General features: G+C 38.4%; 2 protein-coding genes across 4 annotated transcripts in view; one reads left to right on the plus strand and one right to left on the minus strand.

The window, feature by feature from the left end:
• The window catches only part of SLC39A9 (solute carrier family 39 member 9), a 48,300-nt gene extending 48,035 nt beyond the window's left edge, over positions 1-265 (minus strand). The window contains exon 1 of the mRNA XM_069091995.1: positions 158-265. Coding sequence (XP_068948096.1) covers positions 158-265 — 108 coding nt within the window. The remainder of the gene's footprint in view (positions 1-157) is intronic.
• On the plus strand, positions 253-19,338 carry ERH (ERH mRNA splicing and mitosis factor). 3 transcript variants are annotated; one of them, XM_069091997.1, is made up of 5 exons: positions 392-537; positions 5,434-5,489; positions 7,427-7,514; positions 10,159-10,279; positions 18,863-19,338. In XM_069091997.1, the coding sequence occupies exons 2-5, from the start codon at positions 5,484-5,486 to the stop codon at positions 18,963-18,965; spliced, it is 318 nt and encodes a 105-aa protein (XP_068948098.1). In that variant the 5' UTR covers positions 392-537; positions 5,434-5,483; the 3' UTR covers positions 18,966-19,338. The 3 variants fall into 3 exon arrangements, with proteins under 3 accessions (XP_068948097.1, XP_068948098.1, XP_068948099.1); XM_069091996.1 differs by lacking the exons at positions 392-537; positions 5,434-5,489 and adding an exon at positions 253-385; XM_069091998.1 differs by lacking the exon at positions 5,434-5,489.
• The last annotated feature ends 111 nt before the right edge of the window (positions 19,339-19,449 follow it).

Raw genomic sequence — 19,449 nt, forward strand, 5'->3', positions numbered from 1 at the left:
TGCCGCCAAGTGGCACCTCCTCCAGACATCCACTTCCGGATCTCGGCATTTCCCTCCCCCCCCCCCCCCCCCCCCCCTCCTCCTCCTCCTCCTCCTCCTCCTTCTGATCCTCACGTTGCTTCCGGGTCACAACCGTCCTCTCCCAGATACAACCCACTTTTGGTTCTCCTCGACGCGGCCCGCCGCCATCTTTGAGTTGGGCTTGTGGGGCTGCATCTCTATCGCTCCGCGAGCAGCTGATCCCCCGGAATGGATGTCTGATCATAGGCACGTCTTAGTCAGCGTCCCGGAGAGAACAAGATCTGCGCCGAAGCCGAAAGGTCCCCAGCGGGCTTTCCCCCCCTCATCAAAGATGGCCAGCCAGGCATCAACGACTTCTTTGAAGGTATGGGTTTCTAGTCTCCGAGGGGGTGCTCTCGCGTTGCGGCGCCGCCGACTTCCGGTGGCTCTTCTCGCGGGGATTGGCTGTTAGCGGAGTTGCGGCTCAGCTCGTGTGCAGTGGCTGTGGCGGCGGCGGCGGCGTAGCTCGGCACGATGGTGAGCGAGGCCTCGGCGGCTGCCCCCAACCCCCAATTCTAGCTCTAGGTTGGAAGGGCCGAGCCCGAGGTTCCCCTAACCCCTCGGATTCTGTCCTTCGCTCAGCTTCGGGGACGGGTCCCAGCACCTCCATTCTCGCATTGTGGCTGAGTGCCCCCCCCCCCCCCCCCCCCCCCCCCCCCCCCCCCCCCGGGCCCCGCCCCGCGCCTAGCGCGGGTCACGTCTCGGAACCCCCTTCCGCGTCGTGGGCCCCCCGCGCCCCCCCCCCCGGGTGCGGCGGGGGGGGCCCCCCCCCCCCCGGGGGGGGGGGGGGGGGCCGGGGGGGGGTCGCCGCGCGGTCCCCTTGGGGGGGGGGCCCCCGCGCGCCCCCCCCCCCCCCCGACCCCGACCCCGAGGCCGACCCCGAGGCCGCATCGACTGCTCGCGATGTTTCCCTGCCGGTCTGCCCAGTGTTCGAAGGCCCTTAGAGCCGCCTCTGCCATCGAGGTGCGGCGGCGCCCGTTTTCCACCGCTCAAATGGCTTGATTTAATTCGGCGTTGCTTGTTTCCTCTTCGCCCCTCCCCCCGTATTCCCGCTCTTTTACGTTTCATCCCCGCGCCTTCCCCACATCAGGGCTGAACGTCTAAAGTGAACTTACGCTCGTGAGGGGCTTTATTCTTCGTCCCTTCAGTTCTAAGATTTGGAGGATTAATCCTACATGCGTAGTGCTGGCAAATAGATAGGCAGTTGTTTAATCTTGGAGCACAAAATAAAATACTGTCGGTACTAGATGATATTTTTGTCTTTCTCTGAAATAGTTTCAGTGTTTCACGCTTTTATGGGTCGTGTCTGAAGTATCTTGTGTTAGAGCAAACTAATTAAAAAGTCGCGGTGCCCCCGACCGCAGCTTGGGACTTACCTGGTGTCTGATTAGAATTTAAGATGGGAAGCAGAAAAATGGAGTTACATTTGTTGTGGGAACTGTCTTCGTTTTTAAAGAATTTTGACACGCTTTTAAAATAGAAATTTTAAAAATGGTCTTTTAATTGTTCCACCACATAAACTGCTTTGGTATCCTACAGCCGTTTCAGAAGCACCGGGCACTCTGCAGAGGGTGCAGGACTGGGGCACGGCACTGCATTCAAACTTGAGCCGAATGGCTTGCTTGTTAGTAGTCAGGTGGTAAGGTTCAAAGCTACGTTTTAAGTACACTGGGGAATTGCACAACTTTATTGTGAGGTCCTTTTAGAATAGTTAGTCTCAGGAAGACTTTATGGAGAAGATGTGATTTGAGTTGGGTTTTAAAGGATCTAGAAATTGAAGAAACAATGTATTAGATTTTGTCGTGTTAGATTATATTTGGGAAGGTTGAAAAATGAACTAGCAGTGCTAGAATGAATTGATTATCTAGAATTGTAGATTTTTTTGGTGGGGGGGGAATTCTGAGTGAAAATGAAAGATTTTCCTAAATTTACTTAGGTAGCCATTTGTTTCCTCAGATTTGGTATTGGCATAGCTTTTACTGTATTTCGTGGTAAAAAAGAAATACAACTTTGTGTTGGTTAAAGTCTAAAAAAAGGTGAGGAATGCTGGAGAACAGATTTGGCCAATAGAAGGAATATTACTGGATTTGAGATTAGTGTGATTGGCTTTAAAGTGAAATATCTCCAGAAAGCTCAGCAAACAGCCATGGTATAAGGAAAGAGTAAAATAAAACAAAATGGTATCTTATACAAAAAAAAGAAAAATCTTTACTATAAAAATAACAAATCTGTTTAATATATTCAGACAGGTTAAGTTCCATTACAGATTTAGAATAGGATAAACCAGTAAATAGTCTTTAAGCCTGTAAGCAAATTTGCCAAAGTCATAAGCTCGGGAGTGATAAGTACTACAAGACTGGGACAGAGTTCTGTAGAAGTTCAGATCTCAAAACAATTTGGGGTTTGGATATCAAGGAAGGTTTCTGTGGAGATGGGCTTTTGGTTCCTGGTTTTTGAATATTTTGGTAGGAGGAAGGGGGAAGAGGACAGGGGAACATATCCAGTGTTTGGGGAATGGCTTTTTTATCTAAAATATGGGGAGTAGTGAGAAAGGAGGGTGAAAAACTAGATTGTAGTAATATTATGGAATGTACTGAATGCGAAGAAAATTTAAGAATTATTTAAATTTAGCCCCTTATTTTAAGAGTAGAGATCATAAACAGCAAGCCACTTACACTGTTTCAACCAGTGTGCAGCGTGATGGTCTAACTGATGGGGCAAATCCATATACACTTGTTCTTTTTATTGATCTCTTGTTTTTATTTGTCAGTCTCATCCCCATCCCACATTTCCTTTATAACCAAGGGGGGGGGAGGGGTGGAATGAAGCAAAACAGACACATTGACCATATCTTATAGTACAGCATTTCTCAAGTTGTGGTCCATGTACTTATTCCCCAGGGTCCCTGAAACCCTTTCAGGAGAACCAAGAAGTCAAACCTATAATAATGTAACAGTTTTATTTTCATTTAAAAATATTTTTCCCTTTTCCAGTTACTTATTTCTGCAAGGCTGGTTTATCTGAATATAATTCAGTGCAAATAACATCTCAAAAATGTGAATGCAGAAGCATTCACAGAAGCAGCAAAGAATCTAGCTGTCTTCTATTTAACCAGACATTAAAGAGATTTGCAAATATATATATATATAATTGCATTATTCTTAAGTTTTTTTCTTTTGAAAATAATAGGATTTTTTCCCCACAAAAAGTTTAATTAGCATGTGATAAGTTTATTTTTTAATGAATTAAATATTTTAAAATTCATCAGTTTCATTTCTAATATGATAAATATCAATATTAAACATAAACAGGTTATTCTCAATAATTTTTAAGAATGTGAAGTTTGACAACTGCTGTTAACAGTGTATGTAACATTCCATATCCATAGTCCCCTACTGCTCCTCTTCAGGACCAAAGATGAATAATTATAATTACAAAGGATATAATTTCATTTTATCTTTTGGTTTTTGTAATCATCGTATTTTTCTGGTTATAATTATTTCATTGTTCGTCAATTCCTATAATTTTTAACTAGTTTCTCTAAATTTCTCTTATCATTGATAAGCCAAAGGATATGAATAATTTAATCACTTTTCACATAATTCAAAATTGTTTTCCATGATGGTTGTACCAATTCATGACTCCACCAACATTGTTAGTGTGTATGTCATCCCACAGACCCTCCAACATGAAGTATGTCGGTCATTTGTCGTCTTTGGCAGTTTGCTGGCTTTAAGATAAAACCTCAGGGTTGTTTTGATTTACCTTTTAATTATTAGTAATTTGGAGCAATCTTTCATATGGTTGTTAATAGCTTGCAAGTTCTCTTTTGAGAACTGTTTGTTTATATATTTTGACCACTTTTCTACTGGGAAATGCATTTTGGTTTTGTACCTTAGTGTTAATTCTTTATGTTTCTTAAGTATCAGACATAGGGCAGATATAACTGATGCAAAGATGTTTTTCCCTTCTAATCAACAATTTACTGTAACCTAGTTTCTTTGATTTTGTTGATGCAAAAACTCTTCTATTTCATTGGATTGAAATTGGTTAGCTTGTTTAACTCTATTTCTTGTTTAAGATTTTCTACTTAGTTATAATTGTGAAAGGTATATGACTTCCATTTTCCTCCATTTTTTTTTAATATGATGTGAACTTTTTAATTTTTGTTCCATTAGGCTACAGTCCATTGGGAACTTATGTTACATTGTTCTAGATATGTCCATCTAAACCTGTGTTTTGCCCAATTTATTCCTGTATTTCTCGTGAAATAGGAATTCCTTCTCTAAGTAGTTTATGTTCTTGCTTTTATCATTCTTCTTTTTTTTTAAAGAGATAAGTATGATCCTAGTATCTAAACCAGAGCAGAATAAAGCAAAGTAAGATCACTATTGTCACTATCACTAATGAATATTTAAACAAAAAGTTTAAATAAAGTCCTGACCAAAAGACAGTACATCCAAATTTTCTTTCACTGGTAATCATGGATTTATGCCAGACTGTAAGTATGGTTCAAAATTAGGAAAGCAGTTAACCTAAAAAGTCATATTAAAAACAAAACCACACAATTTATAGCAAAAGATGCAGAAAAAGCCTCTGACAACACAGATGCCCAAAACTTTTACAAGCATAGGCTGAAAAAGACCATTTTAAAATGTCTAAAAGTAGTTACAAACAGATCCTTGCATAATTTGAAATGAAGAGACACCAAAAACCTCACTAGGTACACAGGACTATAGCAAAGCTGTCCTCTCTGTCATTATTTGACACAGTTCTCAAAATACTATAAGACATGAAAAAGAATCTAAAGTCATAAACAGTGGCAAAGAAAGTGCAAAATTATAATGATAGGAAAACTTAGACTCAATGAAGAGACTAATGGAAACAATAAAGTAGAAGGCTAAAAATGAAATTCATATCCCACTATAGAAGAGTGACAAGATCTGGGAGGAAATAGTAGAAAAAGAAAAGCTGTTTGAAATAATTACAAAGTCCAGGATTCCGTCTCCTCAGATACCCGAAGACTTACACAATACTTCAGAGAAACAAAATGATTTAAATAATTGGAAGACTTTTTGTTGCTCACGGTTGGACTGTGACAAATAAGGAAAAATTATGTTGCTTAAATTACCTTAGAGGTTTAGTGTTCTAAAAGTCAAACTGCTTAGAATGTAAACTGGAAGGAAAAAAACCTGAATACCGTATGATTATAATTATCAAAATTTGGTCCTTGAGAGTTGAGAAATGCACTTTCCTTCTTTTCAGAGATGGGGAGCTGTGGGTGTAGAATATTGCATATCCTGTCAGACATAGTTAATGTGTTGGTAGATTTTGCTGGACTGCTTTTTAATTTAATTTTTTTTTAAATCTTAGTTACAAGGGATGACTTGTTGAGTAACGGAGGGAGCGATTTACATTTGGAAATGAAGGTGATGTAAAAACAAAAGATGTCAGTAAAGATAAGATTTTTTTTTAAGTACTCCATAATATCAGTCAAAGGAATTATCTGAGTATTAGCTTCAGTAAAGTAGCAAGACATAAAACAAATCCATAGATCATTATTACTTTATGTTGTAATACCAAAAACCACAAGGAAATGATAGAAATATCCCATTTAAAATAACTACAAAAATACATATCCGGGAAAGTCGATCTATCAAAACACTAAAGATATATAAATATAATTAGAAAACACTTTATGGAAATAAAGGAAGACTTTAGGAGGATAGGCATTGTTCATGTTGGGGCCACATCAGTATTAAAGTTTTAATTTACAAATTTGTTGCTTTACCAGACTTACTGTCAAGGAGTTAATTTATAGAGCTAGACAAAGGAAAAAAAGGTCTACAGTGTAAAACAAAATAATGGTAAAGGTTGTAATAAATGGGAGGGGAATAGCGCTTTCATGCCTCAAACTATGTTATAAAGCAGTGGTCATCAAAACTTGTTGGGTCCTGGTTAAAAGTAAAATAAAAATAAAAAACAGACTAGCTAAATCTGTGCTTCTGCTGCTGGTGGTAGTTGGTCTTAACTCCTGGTAAGGAAGAGCTTTCTACCAATGCAGTTCAAATGTTCTGCAACTTACAGTCTTAGGGAGTTGTGTAGGGGACTACGAAATTAAGTGATTGCCTGAGTTGTGTGGTCAATATTTGTCAGAAAACTGAATTTGAACCCAAGTTTTCCTGACTCTGAGACAGTCTTTTCTAGTCATTACATGATTCTGCCATTACTCATCAAACATTTGATTTATGAGCAGTTCATTTTAGATTAGAAAAGGACATCTTTTCTATCAAGCTACCCGTTTGCACTTTAAGCATCTAAATAATGCTATTACCTAAATAAAAACTAATCTTTCCCATCAAAATAGCACTCATAGTGGAAGTTGGAGGGAAAGGGTGGCCATAGGTGTTAAATAGTCAAGTCTCCCAACATTAAGCCTCTCCTTTGGTAGCAGAATGCTTTACCAGAGGTGTGTAGGAAATAGAAATAAAGAAAATATGGTTTCTGGCCTCAAAGAACTTGGTCTGCTAGGCAATGTATGATATACACACATAACTAATACCAAAGGAATAGTACCTAGGTGGTAGTATGAGGTATAGCTAGAAAAGATAAGTTGATGCTATACTACAGAGGGATTTGAAGGTTACACAAAAGAGTTTGAACTTTATTGGGTAAACCAGAGGTCAGCAAACTTATGCCCAAGGGCCAAATCTGGTCTCACCTGTTTTTATAGAGCCCTCAGCTAAGAATTTTTTCATTTTTAAATACATTAAAATTACATTTAAAAAAATGTAAAAACCACTGTTAGCATACAGGCGGGCAGAGCATGATTTTATTGACTCCTGCTGTAGCCCATGGGGAGCCACTGAAGGTTTTTGCGAATAAGAATAATATGTGAAAGATAGTGGTTTAGTTTCCTAAAATTAGTCAGTGTGTGTGTGTAGGATGAGCTGTGAGGAACTGTAGGTGGGGAGTTAAAGTCTTTTGTAACTTACTAGGTGATAGGCTATGACTTGGGTTTAGGTGGTGGCAAGAAAATGAAAAGGAATACGTGTGAGACAGTAATTTTAGAGAAGAACAACAAGATTTAGCTTCAGAATACAGAATCTAATTTCAAGGAATGATTGGTGGCTTTTACTTTCCTCCAAGTAATGGTCTCATGGGACTTGAAAAGAGAATCCAAATCAGTATAAAGTGCCTAAATCTTACATTATGTACAGTCACATAAATATTCAGGAAATGAATTGTAAACACTCCCTTATGTCTTGGTAACAGTTGTTTAAGTCTTGAACATGGGTTTCAGATTATACTTTAATCACTCAAATTTTGCTAAGAAACTGTATTGAATTTGCTTTTTCTTCTGCAGTCTCACACCATTTTGTTGGTACAACCTACCAAGAGGCCAGAAGGCCGAACTTATGCTGATTATGAATCAGTGAATGAATGCATGGAAGGTAAGTTAGCACTAGTTGTGGGAGGTTTTCCCCCCTGCAAAAATTATTTTGTGTACACAGGGTGAAAAGCCATGATTTTAAAATATTATTGAAATCTTTTGGTTTTACCTCCCATATATTCCCTTTTCTCAAAGAACCATCCCTTATAAGAGAAGGGTTTTTTTTTTTTAATGTCAAAAGGAAGGGAGAGAGGATATCGGCAGAACTATTGAACACATTGAAAAAAAATCTGACCTTATTGACATCTGTAAAGTTGGAGGTGGGTCTCTTCATATTTCTTCTTTGGAGTGGCATAATTACTAAGAGCCACAAACAAAAATATACTTCGTTAGCATACCTTATAAGTTCTGGCTAAATTCAGGTCGATCTTAAAGTACAATGTAATTGTACATTGAGGCTTTATAAAATTCCCAGCCAAATGGTCTAATTTCTTTTTCCTGCAAATAATCATCACAAGCTATGTTATGTTATCTGTAAGTAAACATAAGAGATCACCACAAACAGAAGCCCAATTTATCATCATGCTTTTGATGTTAGACACCCTTGTAATGAAAACTAACAAACCTTATTTTTAAAATTTGATGCACACCTAAACCTAGATCTAAAAGGATTTAATATGTAATAGAGTTCATTGCTAATGAGTCAGGTATGTCAGTGGTTACTAACTTTTGTAAGCAAATGATCAGTTTCTTCCTCTTAATAAACTATTAGGACAACAGCATCTTTTAATCATAGTACCCCAACTCTTATCCAAAATGACTGTGATTTGTGGAGAGGGGCTTGGGTTAATTACCAGACCTCAGATAGTTTTGACCACTAGTTGGACATTCCTGAAGATTAATCACAATCATAAAGACAAAGTGTGTATCAAAGATGCGCATATCTGTGTCACCAGACTCCTTTTAAGTTGAACATGTGCTCCCTGTTGCAGCTCCCCACTTTTGTGTTGTCTTGATTACACTGGCTTTAATGTTCTGTTAACAGGAACAAACTTTGAACATGTTAGTTTTTTGAAAGAAGACATTTCAGTGATTAGCATTGCTGAAATGAATACTTCGTCCTTGTTTTAAAGATCTTTGGATTCATTGGTATGAGCGCTTCCTCAACTAGCAAATCACAACCACACTCTGACTTGGTAGATAATCTTTATCATTGTGACCAAAATATAACACCTTATGACCAGCCTATCAGTCAGCCTTTCAGAATTTTTCTTTGGTTACAGTCTGTTACTTGTCCCATACTTGAAGTTATTACAGCTTGGTAGATCTTTTAAGAGCTTATGTTCTACTGACCTAGCCTTCTAGAACCAAGGGTCACCATGCCATGATAAAGCATAAGAGGAGGCTAAAATAGAAGATTGTATGTTTTGTCTTTTGACAGTTATGACTTTGTCTTTTGGTGAGCTATTAGTTGAATGATCCATTCAAGTTGCATTATATTATAGCAGGAGTTGGCAAAGTACTGGCATAGCTGCCTCTTTTTGCAATACATAGTTTGCTGACCCCTTCATTATAGTATTGATAGTCATGAACTTATTAATCGTAATTAAGCTTAATTAAAACCTTTGTAAGGGAATAAGAATATAAAATATTTTTTCCAAATTGCTGGCAGTGTTAAATTCACGGAATCCAAGCTGCTTTTGGGCAAGAACTGTCTTTTTAAAAAGTATTTGTAACCTCCACGGCCTAAGCACTTTAATAATTGCTTGTTGATTTGAGTTTTTTTATTCCTTTACACTAAAGTAGCTTTAGAATATAGAATTTAGGAATGGGGGAAAAGTCTTATTCCCTCCATTGTGGGAATGAGGAAGGTTTCCCTACTTCAAGGGTCTTGTTTTAATGAATAGCAAAAATTAACAAAGATTGTGGGTAATTCCCTAATTCTGCTAATTGACTTGAGCATAACTTTATGGTGATGGATTGCTTTCTAAAGTTTTTTTTAATCTCATTACCATTTAAAAGCAAAACAGAAACCCTACCTGTCAAGCCTCACTGTAAGTACACTATCTTTTATTTGACCAGATAGTAATAATAGCTGGTATTTATGATACTTGAAAGTCCGCAGAATATATTACATAAATGCACTGTTTCTTTTTTTTGAAAATCTGTTTGTTCTTAGTTTATAACATTCAGTTCCACAAGCTTTTGAGTTCCAAATTTTCTCCCCCTCACCAAGATGGCATCCAATCTCATATAGGCTCTACACATACATTCACGATAAATGAAATGCACTATTTCATATGACACTGATAACAATCCTGTAAGGCATATAGTAGAGTGTATGATTCTTAATTTCACAGATTAGGAAACTTGAGTCTCAGAGGGTTTAAATGACTTGGCCATAGTCACACCTTTAAATAACAGAAGTCATTTTTTTTTCTTATTAAATTATTTATTAATGCTCTTTTCTTATGCTTCTATTCCTTTCCATTGACTCTCCATATCCCCAACCCTGTCATTAGAACTTTTCTTTCAGTTGAGTACAGTCAAACAAAACAAAGCAAAACACATCAGTCAGTCTGAAAATGTACTTCAGTCCACTCCTGTAGTCCATCTCCTCACAATTTCCTAGGTCTTCGTAAACTTTACATTAACATATAGTTCAAACCTAGAAATTTGTATAAGATGATTTTTTCTCTTTCTAGGAGTTTGTAAAATGTATGAAGAGCATCTGAAGAGAATGAATCCCAACAGTCCCTCCATCACATATGACATCAGTCAGTTGTTTGATTTCATTGATGATCTGGCAGATCTTAGCTGCCTTGTGTAAGTATCATTTGCCAATGTAAATGACTTAAAAAATTTCTTTCTTTTCACTAGTTCCCCCTGCCCCCCAGAAAAAGTCACTGATTCAATTAAATGTTTTACATTATCTCAGTCTACTATTTAAGGATCATTTCCCCATTTTATACCTTAGAATTAGAGGCACTGGAAGTTTCTAAAGATAAAGTTTCTAGTGAATGAGTAAGCAGAACTCACATTAAAAGTTAATGTTCTCCCCATTTTTGGTTTTGTGGCGTCTTAGAGTTCATCAGAGTTTTTGTTCAAAGCCATTCAGAGTTGCTGTTGATGAAAATATATATTATTCTTTAATACCATGTAATTAAAGAATAGATCAAGATGCATGGGATTGCATAGAGAGCTATAAAACTGTGCTTACCCTTTGATCCAGCAATGCTACTGCTAGTTCTGTATCTAGAAGACATCCAGAGAAAAGGACCTATATGTGCAAAATTATTTATAGCAAATCTTTTTGTGGTGACTAAGAATTAGAAATCAAAGAAATGCCCATCAGTTGGGGAATGACTAAGCAATCTGCGGTATATGATTATAATAGAATATTATTGTGCTATAAGCAGTGACAAGCAGGATCTTAGAAAAACCTGGAAAGACTTACATAAACTGACGCATAATGAAGTGAACAGAACCAGGAGATCGCACACAATAATAGCAATATTATTCTTTGAAGAACTGTGAATGACTAAGATATTCTTAGCAACACAGTGATCTAAGATAATCCCAAAGGAATGATGATGACACATAGTATCCACCTCCAGAGAAAGAACTAATACTGTTTGAATACAGACAAAAGCAAATCATTTTTCACTTTTTCTCTTTTTTTAAGCAATTGGGGTTAAGTAACTTGCTCAAGGTTACACGGCCAGTTATTTCTGGGTGTGGTGCTGAGTATCTGAGCCCAGATTTGATCCAGGTCATCCTGACACTGGAGCCGGTGCTCTTACTCACTGAGCCACCTGGCCGCCCCTAAGCAATTGGGGTTAAGTAACTTGCTCAAGGTTACACGGCCAGGTGTTTCTGGGTGGGTGCTAAGTGTCTGAGCCCGGGATTCGATCTCCAGGTCTTCTCAACACTGGAACCGGTGCTCTTACTCGCTGTGCTACCTGGCCGCCCCTCTTTTTTTTTTTCTTTTATTTGTGTCTTGTACAAAATGACTAGTATGGAAATGTTTTACATGGTTGCACATGTATAATCTATTTGCTTGTAAACTCAGGGAGGGGAGAGGAGGAGGGATAGAATTCAGAACTTATAACATTAAATAAAAATGTTTAAAATGCATAGAATCAGGATGGAATTATATAGTTAGCTTTAGCAGCCTTTGCATGTACGTTTTTGTCTAATATCTAATGTGATGAAATTAGAAAATACTTATCTTTTGAACTCTCAGTACTTAACAATCTGCTATTAATTAGTTTTATGTCTCGTTCCCTACAACTTTTCAGACTTTTTCCTTTTCTCACTTTGCCCCCAATAATAAGAGTTCATAGTATTTTGAAGTTTGCTAAGCACTTTTCTCATTATAACCTGATCCAGTAGCACAGTTATCCCATTTTTCAAGTGAGGAAACTGGGGATTGGTTACGTGACATGTAAGTAGCAGAGCTAGAGGGTAACTGGGTGCTCTAACGACCGTTCCCACTACGTTGTCTCCCACACACATAAATTTAGAAGACTAAGACCATCCAAAGGACTATTCTCAGCCCACCTCAGGCATTCCTCAGAACATTTTGGCGTCATCTATTCTTTCTTCTTTCCGTCTGCTGTCATTACTCTTCATTTGACTCTTAACTGTTTCATTGATTCTGTCCACTTCTGTTTTCTCTTCCATCTCCCTTTCTGCTATTCACCTTTCTGTTTGCTCACAAGCAGGGTCATGTCTCCCAAGTTCGTGCCCTTTTTTCCTCATTCACTACTCTTATCTAGTCCCTTTCACCCCTTTGTTGTTAAATTTCTTGAAAAAGTCGTCTACGCTTAATGCATCCGTTTCATGTAGTACCCGCTGTATTCTCAACCCTATGAGAGCCAGTTTCTGCTCCTACCAGTTTTCTGAAGTTGCTTTCTCAAATGTCACCAGTGACTGCTAAGTCCACTGGCCGTCTCTTCTCCAGTAGCTGTTGATACTAATGGCCGGCTCTCGCTTTATGGAGGCCGCGTCTTCTAGATGCTCCTCTGTCTCTTTTGTTGTTTTTTATTCTCTTCCTAATCCTTTTATGTTGTTACTCATAATGGTCTGCACTTGACCTTTTACGCTTTTACCGTCTCTTCTTTGGCAGTTTTATTCTCTTGGCTTCAGCCGTTAATTCTATGCAGATACATTCCTCTCCTACCCCAAACTCAGCATGTTCTAGACCACACTTTTTCTCTTTTCCCTTATGAACTGTTTTGTTTTGGCTGTGTATGTCCGTGGCACTGTGCTATTCCTTCTCTCCCAGCTTCTTTGATAACTTCCTTCTCCCTCGTATTTCATAGCCAGTAGTCACCACGTCTTGCCGACTGCATATCAGTAGCATCTCTCATACCTCTCCTTCGTCTTGTTCGATCCTCTTAATACCATCTCAGTATCAGCTCTCTCACTGCCGTCCACTAGCACTATTTCAGTAGCCCAAGAGGGGTCCTGTTTTTTTATTGTCTCCCCCTTCAATCTATACCACTCCTAGAATAACCTTTCTTTTTTATAAATAAGGTTGTATCAATCCTGCTCAAAACTCTTGCCTACTAAATAAAGTTCAATTATTTTGGTTGGCAGTTAATGCTCTCTGAAATCTGGTGCCAATCTTCTCTAGTCAGTAAGGATCTGCCCCATCATATTTTGCATGGCACTTTGTTTTGCATCTCTGTTTCACTTATATGGTTTATTATAGTTAATCTGTGTTTGTCTTATCTCCTTACACTAAGATCGAAAGCTTCATATGGGCAGACAGTATCTTAATTAACTTTATCCCTCCCATAGAGTTCTACATATGATAGATGTTTAATAATTTCCTTTCCTTTATCCCTGAAGATTTGTATTGGTTAGTATGCAAAGTTATCTTTGTGGAGTTTTCTACATATGATAGATGCTTAATAATTTCCTTTCCTTTATCCCTGAAGATTTATCAAATCCAATAAGGTTGTATTGGTTAGTATGCAAAGTTATCTTTGTGGAGTTTTTTCCCAACTAGAGTTGATTTATATTAACCCATACAACATTTCTCATGTTGGGTGTGGAAACTTCATTTTTGCAGAAAGGGAAACTATAGCATCATATATAAGATGAAGTTATCTTTACAATAGCATAGTCATCACTGGCCAAAGTAAGATTTGAATCTAGATGAGTCATTTACTCCTCGAATCCAGTCCGCATCTACCCCCCTAACTTGATATAATTGCCTTGACACATTCTTAATTCAACAGAGTTAACTGATACATCAACTAAGTCTAACAGTGTTATCGTCTCCTACCTCTGCAAAGAAAGATATATTTTTGTTCTTATTTAGTGCCAGACTGGAGCTTCTTCAAATCTTGATATTTGTCATATCTTAACAGTATGGTGATAGTCTGTTACATTTATGTATCACAATTTATTGATCCATTTCTCAGTCAGCTGGCATTTATTGTGTTTCTAGTTCTTTGCTATCACAAAAATTACTGCTCTAAGTTTTTTTTTCATCTTTATGGGACTGTTATTTCTATCGTTGATCTCCTACTGTAATGCCTGGTAATGGAATATTGTAGTCAAAGGACATGGACTTTTTCCCTACTGTCTTTAGTTGCTTTCCATATTAACTCCACTTACAGTTCATTAATGTACTTCTCCACAGCCCCTCTAACATTGACTATTCTTTTTTATTATCTGCTAATTTGCTGGATATGAAATGAAAGCCTCAAGAGTTGCTCTAATTTTCATTTCACAGATTGGTAATTAGCTATCTTTGTGTAATTGTAGTTTTCAATTCTTTTAAGGTTTGTTTGTATCCTGTAGCCATTGTACTTTGGCTCACTCAAAACATGCAGCGTTCTGGGGGCGGCTAGGTGGTGCAGTGAATAGAGCACTGGCCCTGGAGTCAGGAGGACCTGAGTTCAAATTTGGCCTCAGACACTTAACACAAAACTAGCCGTGTGACCTTGGGCAAGTCACTTAACCCCAATTGCCCTACCTACCCCTCTCCAAAAAGAAAAAAAAAACTGCCGTTTTCCTCTGTTGTGTATGTATTACAGAGATTTTTCAGAACAACAGACTAATGTATGTTTCTCTTTTCAAAACAGGCCCACCTTATTTATTGGAAAGTTATTTATAGGCATACATAATTAGAACTTTAAAACACATAATGTGTAAGAGAGACACGCTGTGATATAGTGGATAAAGGGCCAACTTCCAGCTTAATACATTAAGTCTGGGTTCAGGTTCAGCTTCTGGCCCTGTGCCTACCCTAGACAAGTCACTTAACTTCTCAGTACCCCGGGTAGTATAGTAGCAATAGTTAATTCCAGTATTTCTTTTAATGAGTTAATCTTAATGATGAATAGGTAGAGCAGTAAGATCACTACAGAGTTTGCTATTTCTTTTTCTTTTTTTTTTTTTTTAAGCAATCAGGGTTAAGTAACTTGCTCAAGGTTACACGGCCAGGTGTTTCTGGGTGGGTGCTAAGTGTCCGAGCCCGGGATTCGATCTCCAGGTCTTCTCAACACTGGAGCCGGTGCTCTTACTAGCTGTCAGAGTTTGGTATTTCAAATCCTCTTCTGGTTTAAACTATTAATGTGTTTATCAGATTGGGTCAGAAAAATTTTCCTTGCCCACTAAAAGTGTATTCAAATGTTTAATATTTGTTTTGTTTTTCAAGGGCCATTTAATTAATTAATCACCATATTACCTGCCTTAAATTCAGCATTGTTACTATTTTTCAAGTGGGAAAATCACATAAAAAGCAATGACGATGGTCCTCTGTGTATATACTGATAGTACAGATTTTTAGGGTTGGGGGTGAGAGTAGTTCTCTTTATTTTAGAATGCAGTCTTTTGACTCAAACCCTGTAACAGAGAACTGCTAATAAATGCATTTAGTTGTGGTACGCATTAAAAGTTGTCTTCGTTTTTTTATATTGCGAAGTATCTAGTTGAACATAAGTGTTATGTGCCAAGTACTGTACTAGTTGTTCTGTGAGGCACAGAAGTAAATTCTGTGCAGTAAAAGGTTTTCTCTGCAGGAGAAGACAAATCAATGAGATAAGAGAGCTAAAAAGTTGCTGTGGAGTGGTGTTTGTTTGGTTGTTTTGGAGGGGGGAAGGCAGGTCAATTGGGGTTAAGTGACTTGCCCTAAGGTCACACGGCTAGTAAGTGTTAAGTGTGGGAGGCCAGACTCCAAGGTTGGTGCTGTATTCACTGTCCCACCTAGCCGCCTCCGTTGTTGCTGTAGATTTGGAAGAACTTCATGAAGGAAAATGGTATTTGAGTGAGTCCTTAAAGGGTGGGCGTAGTATCGGTCCTTTTCAGAAGGGATACAGATAAGGGGAAAGGCAATTGAGTTGGAAGAAACTGCGTGGTAGGACAAGGAAATGAAATAAAGGGTATGTTTGGAGAATGATGCATGGCATTTAGCAGATGCATAGAATACTGATGGGGCTATGAGTATATTTGTTCTTGGATAGGACTAGGGCATTATATATTATATTATATTATATAGATCTCTGAGTATCAGCAAAGCTATATTTGGCTTGGAATATATATATATATATATATATACTCCCTTAGGTAGCTGACTAATGCTTAGTTAAATAAGTCTTCACTAAATGCTCATGTCTTTTTTTTTGCCTTTGCCCAGGCTCACAAAGCTAGTGTCTGAAGTTGGCTTTGAACTCCAACTTCAGACACTAGCTTTGTGAGCCTGGGCAAAGGCAAAAAAAAAGACATGAGCATTTAGTGGACAGTGGACACTTTGTAAACAATGGAGAAGATACAAAATGTTGGCTTTTGAATCCCACAAGTGCTTCTTAAACACCTTCTATATACAGAATACTGCATGAGAAAAAGTCTTTAGCCTCAAGAAGCATACATTCTACAGTGAAGGGAGGGTCTGAGGGTGGGAAATACATTTACCATCCCCTCCTTAGAGTTTCAGCCCCAAGCTGGAAAGGTTAACCTGAATTAGTTAAAATGTAAGTATTTAGGGACAATGGATAGAAAACTGGCACTGGAGTCAACTCTCCATTGTTTACAAAGTGTCCACTGTCCACAATGCATTGCTCATTGTGGACACCTAAATATTTGAATAAATGAGGGAATGTAGAGTAGTGAGAGATAAGGATAAGATTTGGGGAATATATTGATTAGTGAGAGCCTTGAGCTTTAGGGCTTGAATTTAGTCTTTTTGGTGGCTAGCCATTGAAGGTGATCAGAGCAGGGGAGATGACAATCAGTAGTATACTTTAGCAAAATTAAAATGATTGGTTATCTGTAAAATGGGTCAGAAGTGGGAGAAACGGAAGGTGAGGAAGTTGGAATTATCCGGTGAGGGTAATAAGGGTGCTGACTTTGAGAAGAGAATAGATAAAAGATTGTGAACGTAATTTCCACAGGATTTGCTACTGGTTGCAGATTGAGAATAAGGGAGGGAGAATCAAAGAAGGATGACTCCAAAGTTTGAAGCATGGTTGAAAGAAAGGGAGCATTATTAAATAATAATAAAAAGAGAAATCAGAAGAAAGGAACTAGTTTTGAGGGACTCTATTGAAAAGAAGAGAAGTCAGCAGTAGGAGGAGAATCTGATTTGTGCAGGATGTCATAGAAGCTGGAGCAGGTTAGGAGCAGATGAGAAAATGTGTTGCTGTGGTAATCGGTAATCCCTTAACAGGTTTTTAATTTTCAAATTTTTTTCCCACCAATCACTAGCACTTATTAAATGCCTAGTGTTTCCCAGGCACCGTGATAGACAATAGGGCTTACAAAAATAAATCAGTCCCTGCCCTTAAGGAGCATCTTCCCTTTGTCTTTCAGTATTTCCTTTTCTAAAATGGGACTAATTGGGTTCATTTACTTAGCACTTGTTCCCTTGATGGGAAGTAACATAAAAGGGATATTTTTGAAAGAAACAGAAAGAGGATTAGAAGGTTAAAGATGGATTTCTCTAGGGAAGTCCACGTGCACTCAAGGCAAACTGCACCTTTCTGCAGATCTGTCATTCCCACCAGATGATGCACATTGCTTGTGAGATGCTTATTCTTCATTACATTCATGGATAATCTCCACTTACCTGATGGCTAATTTTCACACTGTGAGTTGGAATACAAATTTGCTGTTTCATCTGGGTTTCAGTTTTAGGTCAGCTTAAATGTTTCTCTCCGTCCTTAGAGGCTTCCAAGGCTCTAAGGGGCACCTGAAGTTTTAAAATTTTAAAAAAAGTTATGCTTCCATATGTATTCAGACACCATTAGTTCTTTCTCTGGAGATGGATAGCATTTTTCATAAATACTTCGGAATTGTCTTAGATCATTGCACTGCTGAGAATAGCCAGATCATTCACAGTTAATCATCGTATAGCATTGCTGTTACTGTGTATGATGTTCTGGTTCTGTTCGTTTCATCATCAGTTGAACTGTATCAGTTCATGTAAGTTTTTTTAAGAGCATCCTGCTGATCATTTTTTTTTTTAAGCAATTGGAGTTAATAAGTAACTTGCTCAAGATTACACGGCCAGTTCTTTCTGGGTGTGGTGTTAAGTATCAGAGCCCGGATTTGATCCCCAGGTCATCCCAACTCTGGGGCTGGTGCTCTTACTCACTGTGCTACCTGGCCGCCCCCTGCTGATCATTTCTTAAATAGCACAATAATAATCCATGACAATTATATACTACAATTTGTTCACTGTTCCCCAATTGATAGGCATTGTCTCAATTTCCAGTTCTTTGCTGCCACAAAAAGAGCTGCAATAAATATTTTTGTACATATAGCTCCTTTTCTTTTTTTCTTTCTTACCTCTTTGGTCTACAGACCTAGTCGTGGTATTGCTGGATCAAAGGGTATACAGTTTTACATCCCTTTGGGCATAGTTTCAAATTGATCTACAGAATGGTTAGATCAGTTCACAGTTCCACCAGAAGTGCATTAGTGCCCCAGTTTTCTCACATCTTCTCCAACATTTGTTGTTTTCCTGTTCTGTCATATCTGAAAGTTGTGGGATGGTACCTCAGTTGTTTTGATTTGCATTTCCATAAGAGCTTTTTAAAAAATGAATTATAGATTCTTAGTTTTACTACCCCAGACACTATCCAATTCTTGAGTTTCTTACCTTTCAAGGCAAATACTAAAAAGTGGTTCTGAGGTTCATCTAGCACTTTTAAAGGAAGAAAATTATGTTGTCTGTGAAAAGTATAACATGGTCATTTTGGAAAGTGTTCTTAGTACTGTGACTCATGAATAGCTCGCTGCAGTCCCCCTTGCTCATTTCACTGTTCAGTTTCCCTGTTGGTTACATCTCCGCTGGCCTCCCATCATCTGGCTCACTGGCCTTATTTCTGTTGAGGGTGGGAGAGAGACAATTTACCACAGTGACCCTACTTACTGCTTTCTTTTCCCCAGGTACCGAGCGGACACTCAGACATACCAACCCTACAACAAAGATTGGATCAAAGAGAAGATCTACGTGCTTCTCCGTCGGCAGGCCCAACAAGCCGGCAAATAATCCAAGTGGCAGCCTTGGGGGAATGGGGGGGAGGGCTTGGAAAACAGGTGTGTACAGCGTGCTGTAGTGGGAACTTCGTATTATAGAAGTCCTGCTTCCATTTTGTTACAATCTAGCCAAGGTTGAATGTATTAGGAGATTTTTGTCTCGTTCAATCTGAAGCCCCTGTCCCTCCCTACTTTCTTTTTCTTTTTTACTAAGAAGTAGCTGAAAATTTCGCTTTGGTCAGTTAGCACTTGGTTACAGTTCTTCCAGCTGTTCATATCTGCTTATAATGTTTACTGTACTCTTCTGTGTGAAGGTTTTCCAGAATTTAGTTATGTCCTCAAAACTCAGTGCTTAGTAGAGAATACAATAAATGCTCTTTAGTTAAGCTTTCTCTGAGTAAATTTTTTTGTCTCTGAGCATGCATTCCTGTAAAACAACAACTTTACTGACTGCAGTGCTAAGGAAAAATTGCACATTGAGTTGTGAAAGTATATCT

Source organism: Petaurus breviceps, unplaced genomic scaffold, assembly GCF_028583685.1.
Source record: "Petaurus breviceps papuanus isolate PSGF00001 unplaced genomic scaffold, PetGlider_PUasm1.0 189, whole genome shotgun sequence".
Taxonomy (NCBI): Eukaryota; Metazoa; Chordata; class Mammalia; order Diprotodontia; family Petauridae; genus Petaurus; species Petaurus breviceps.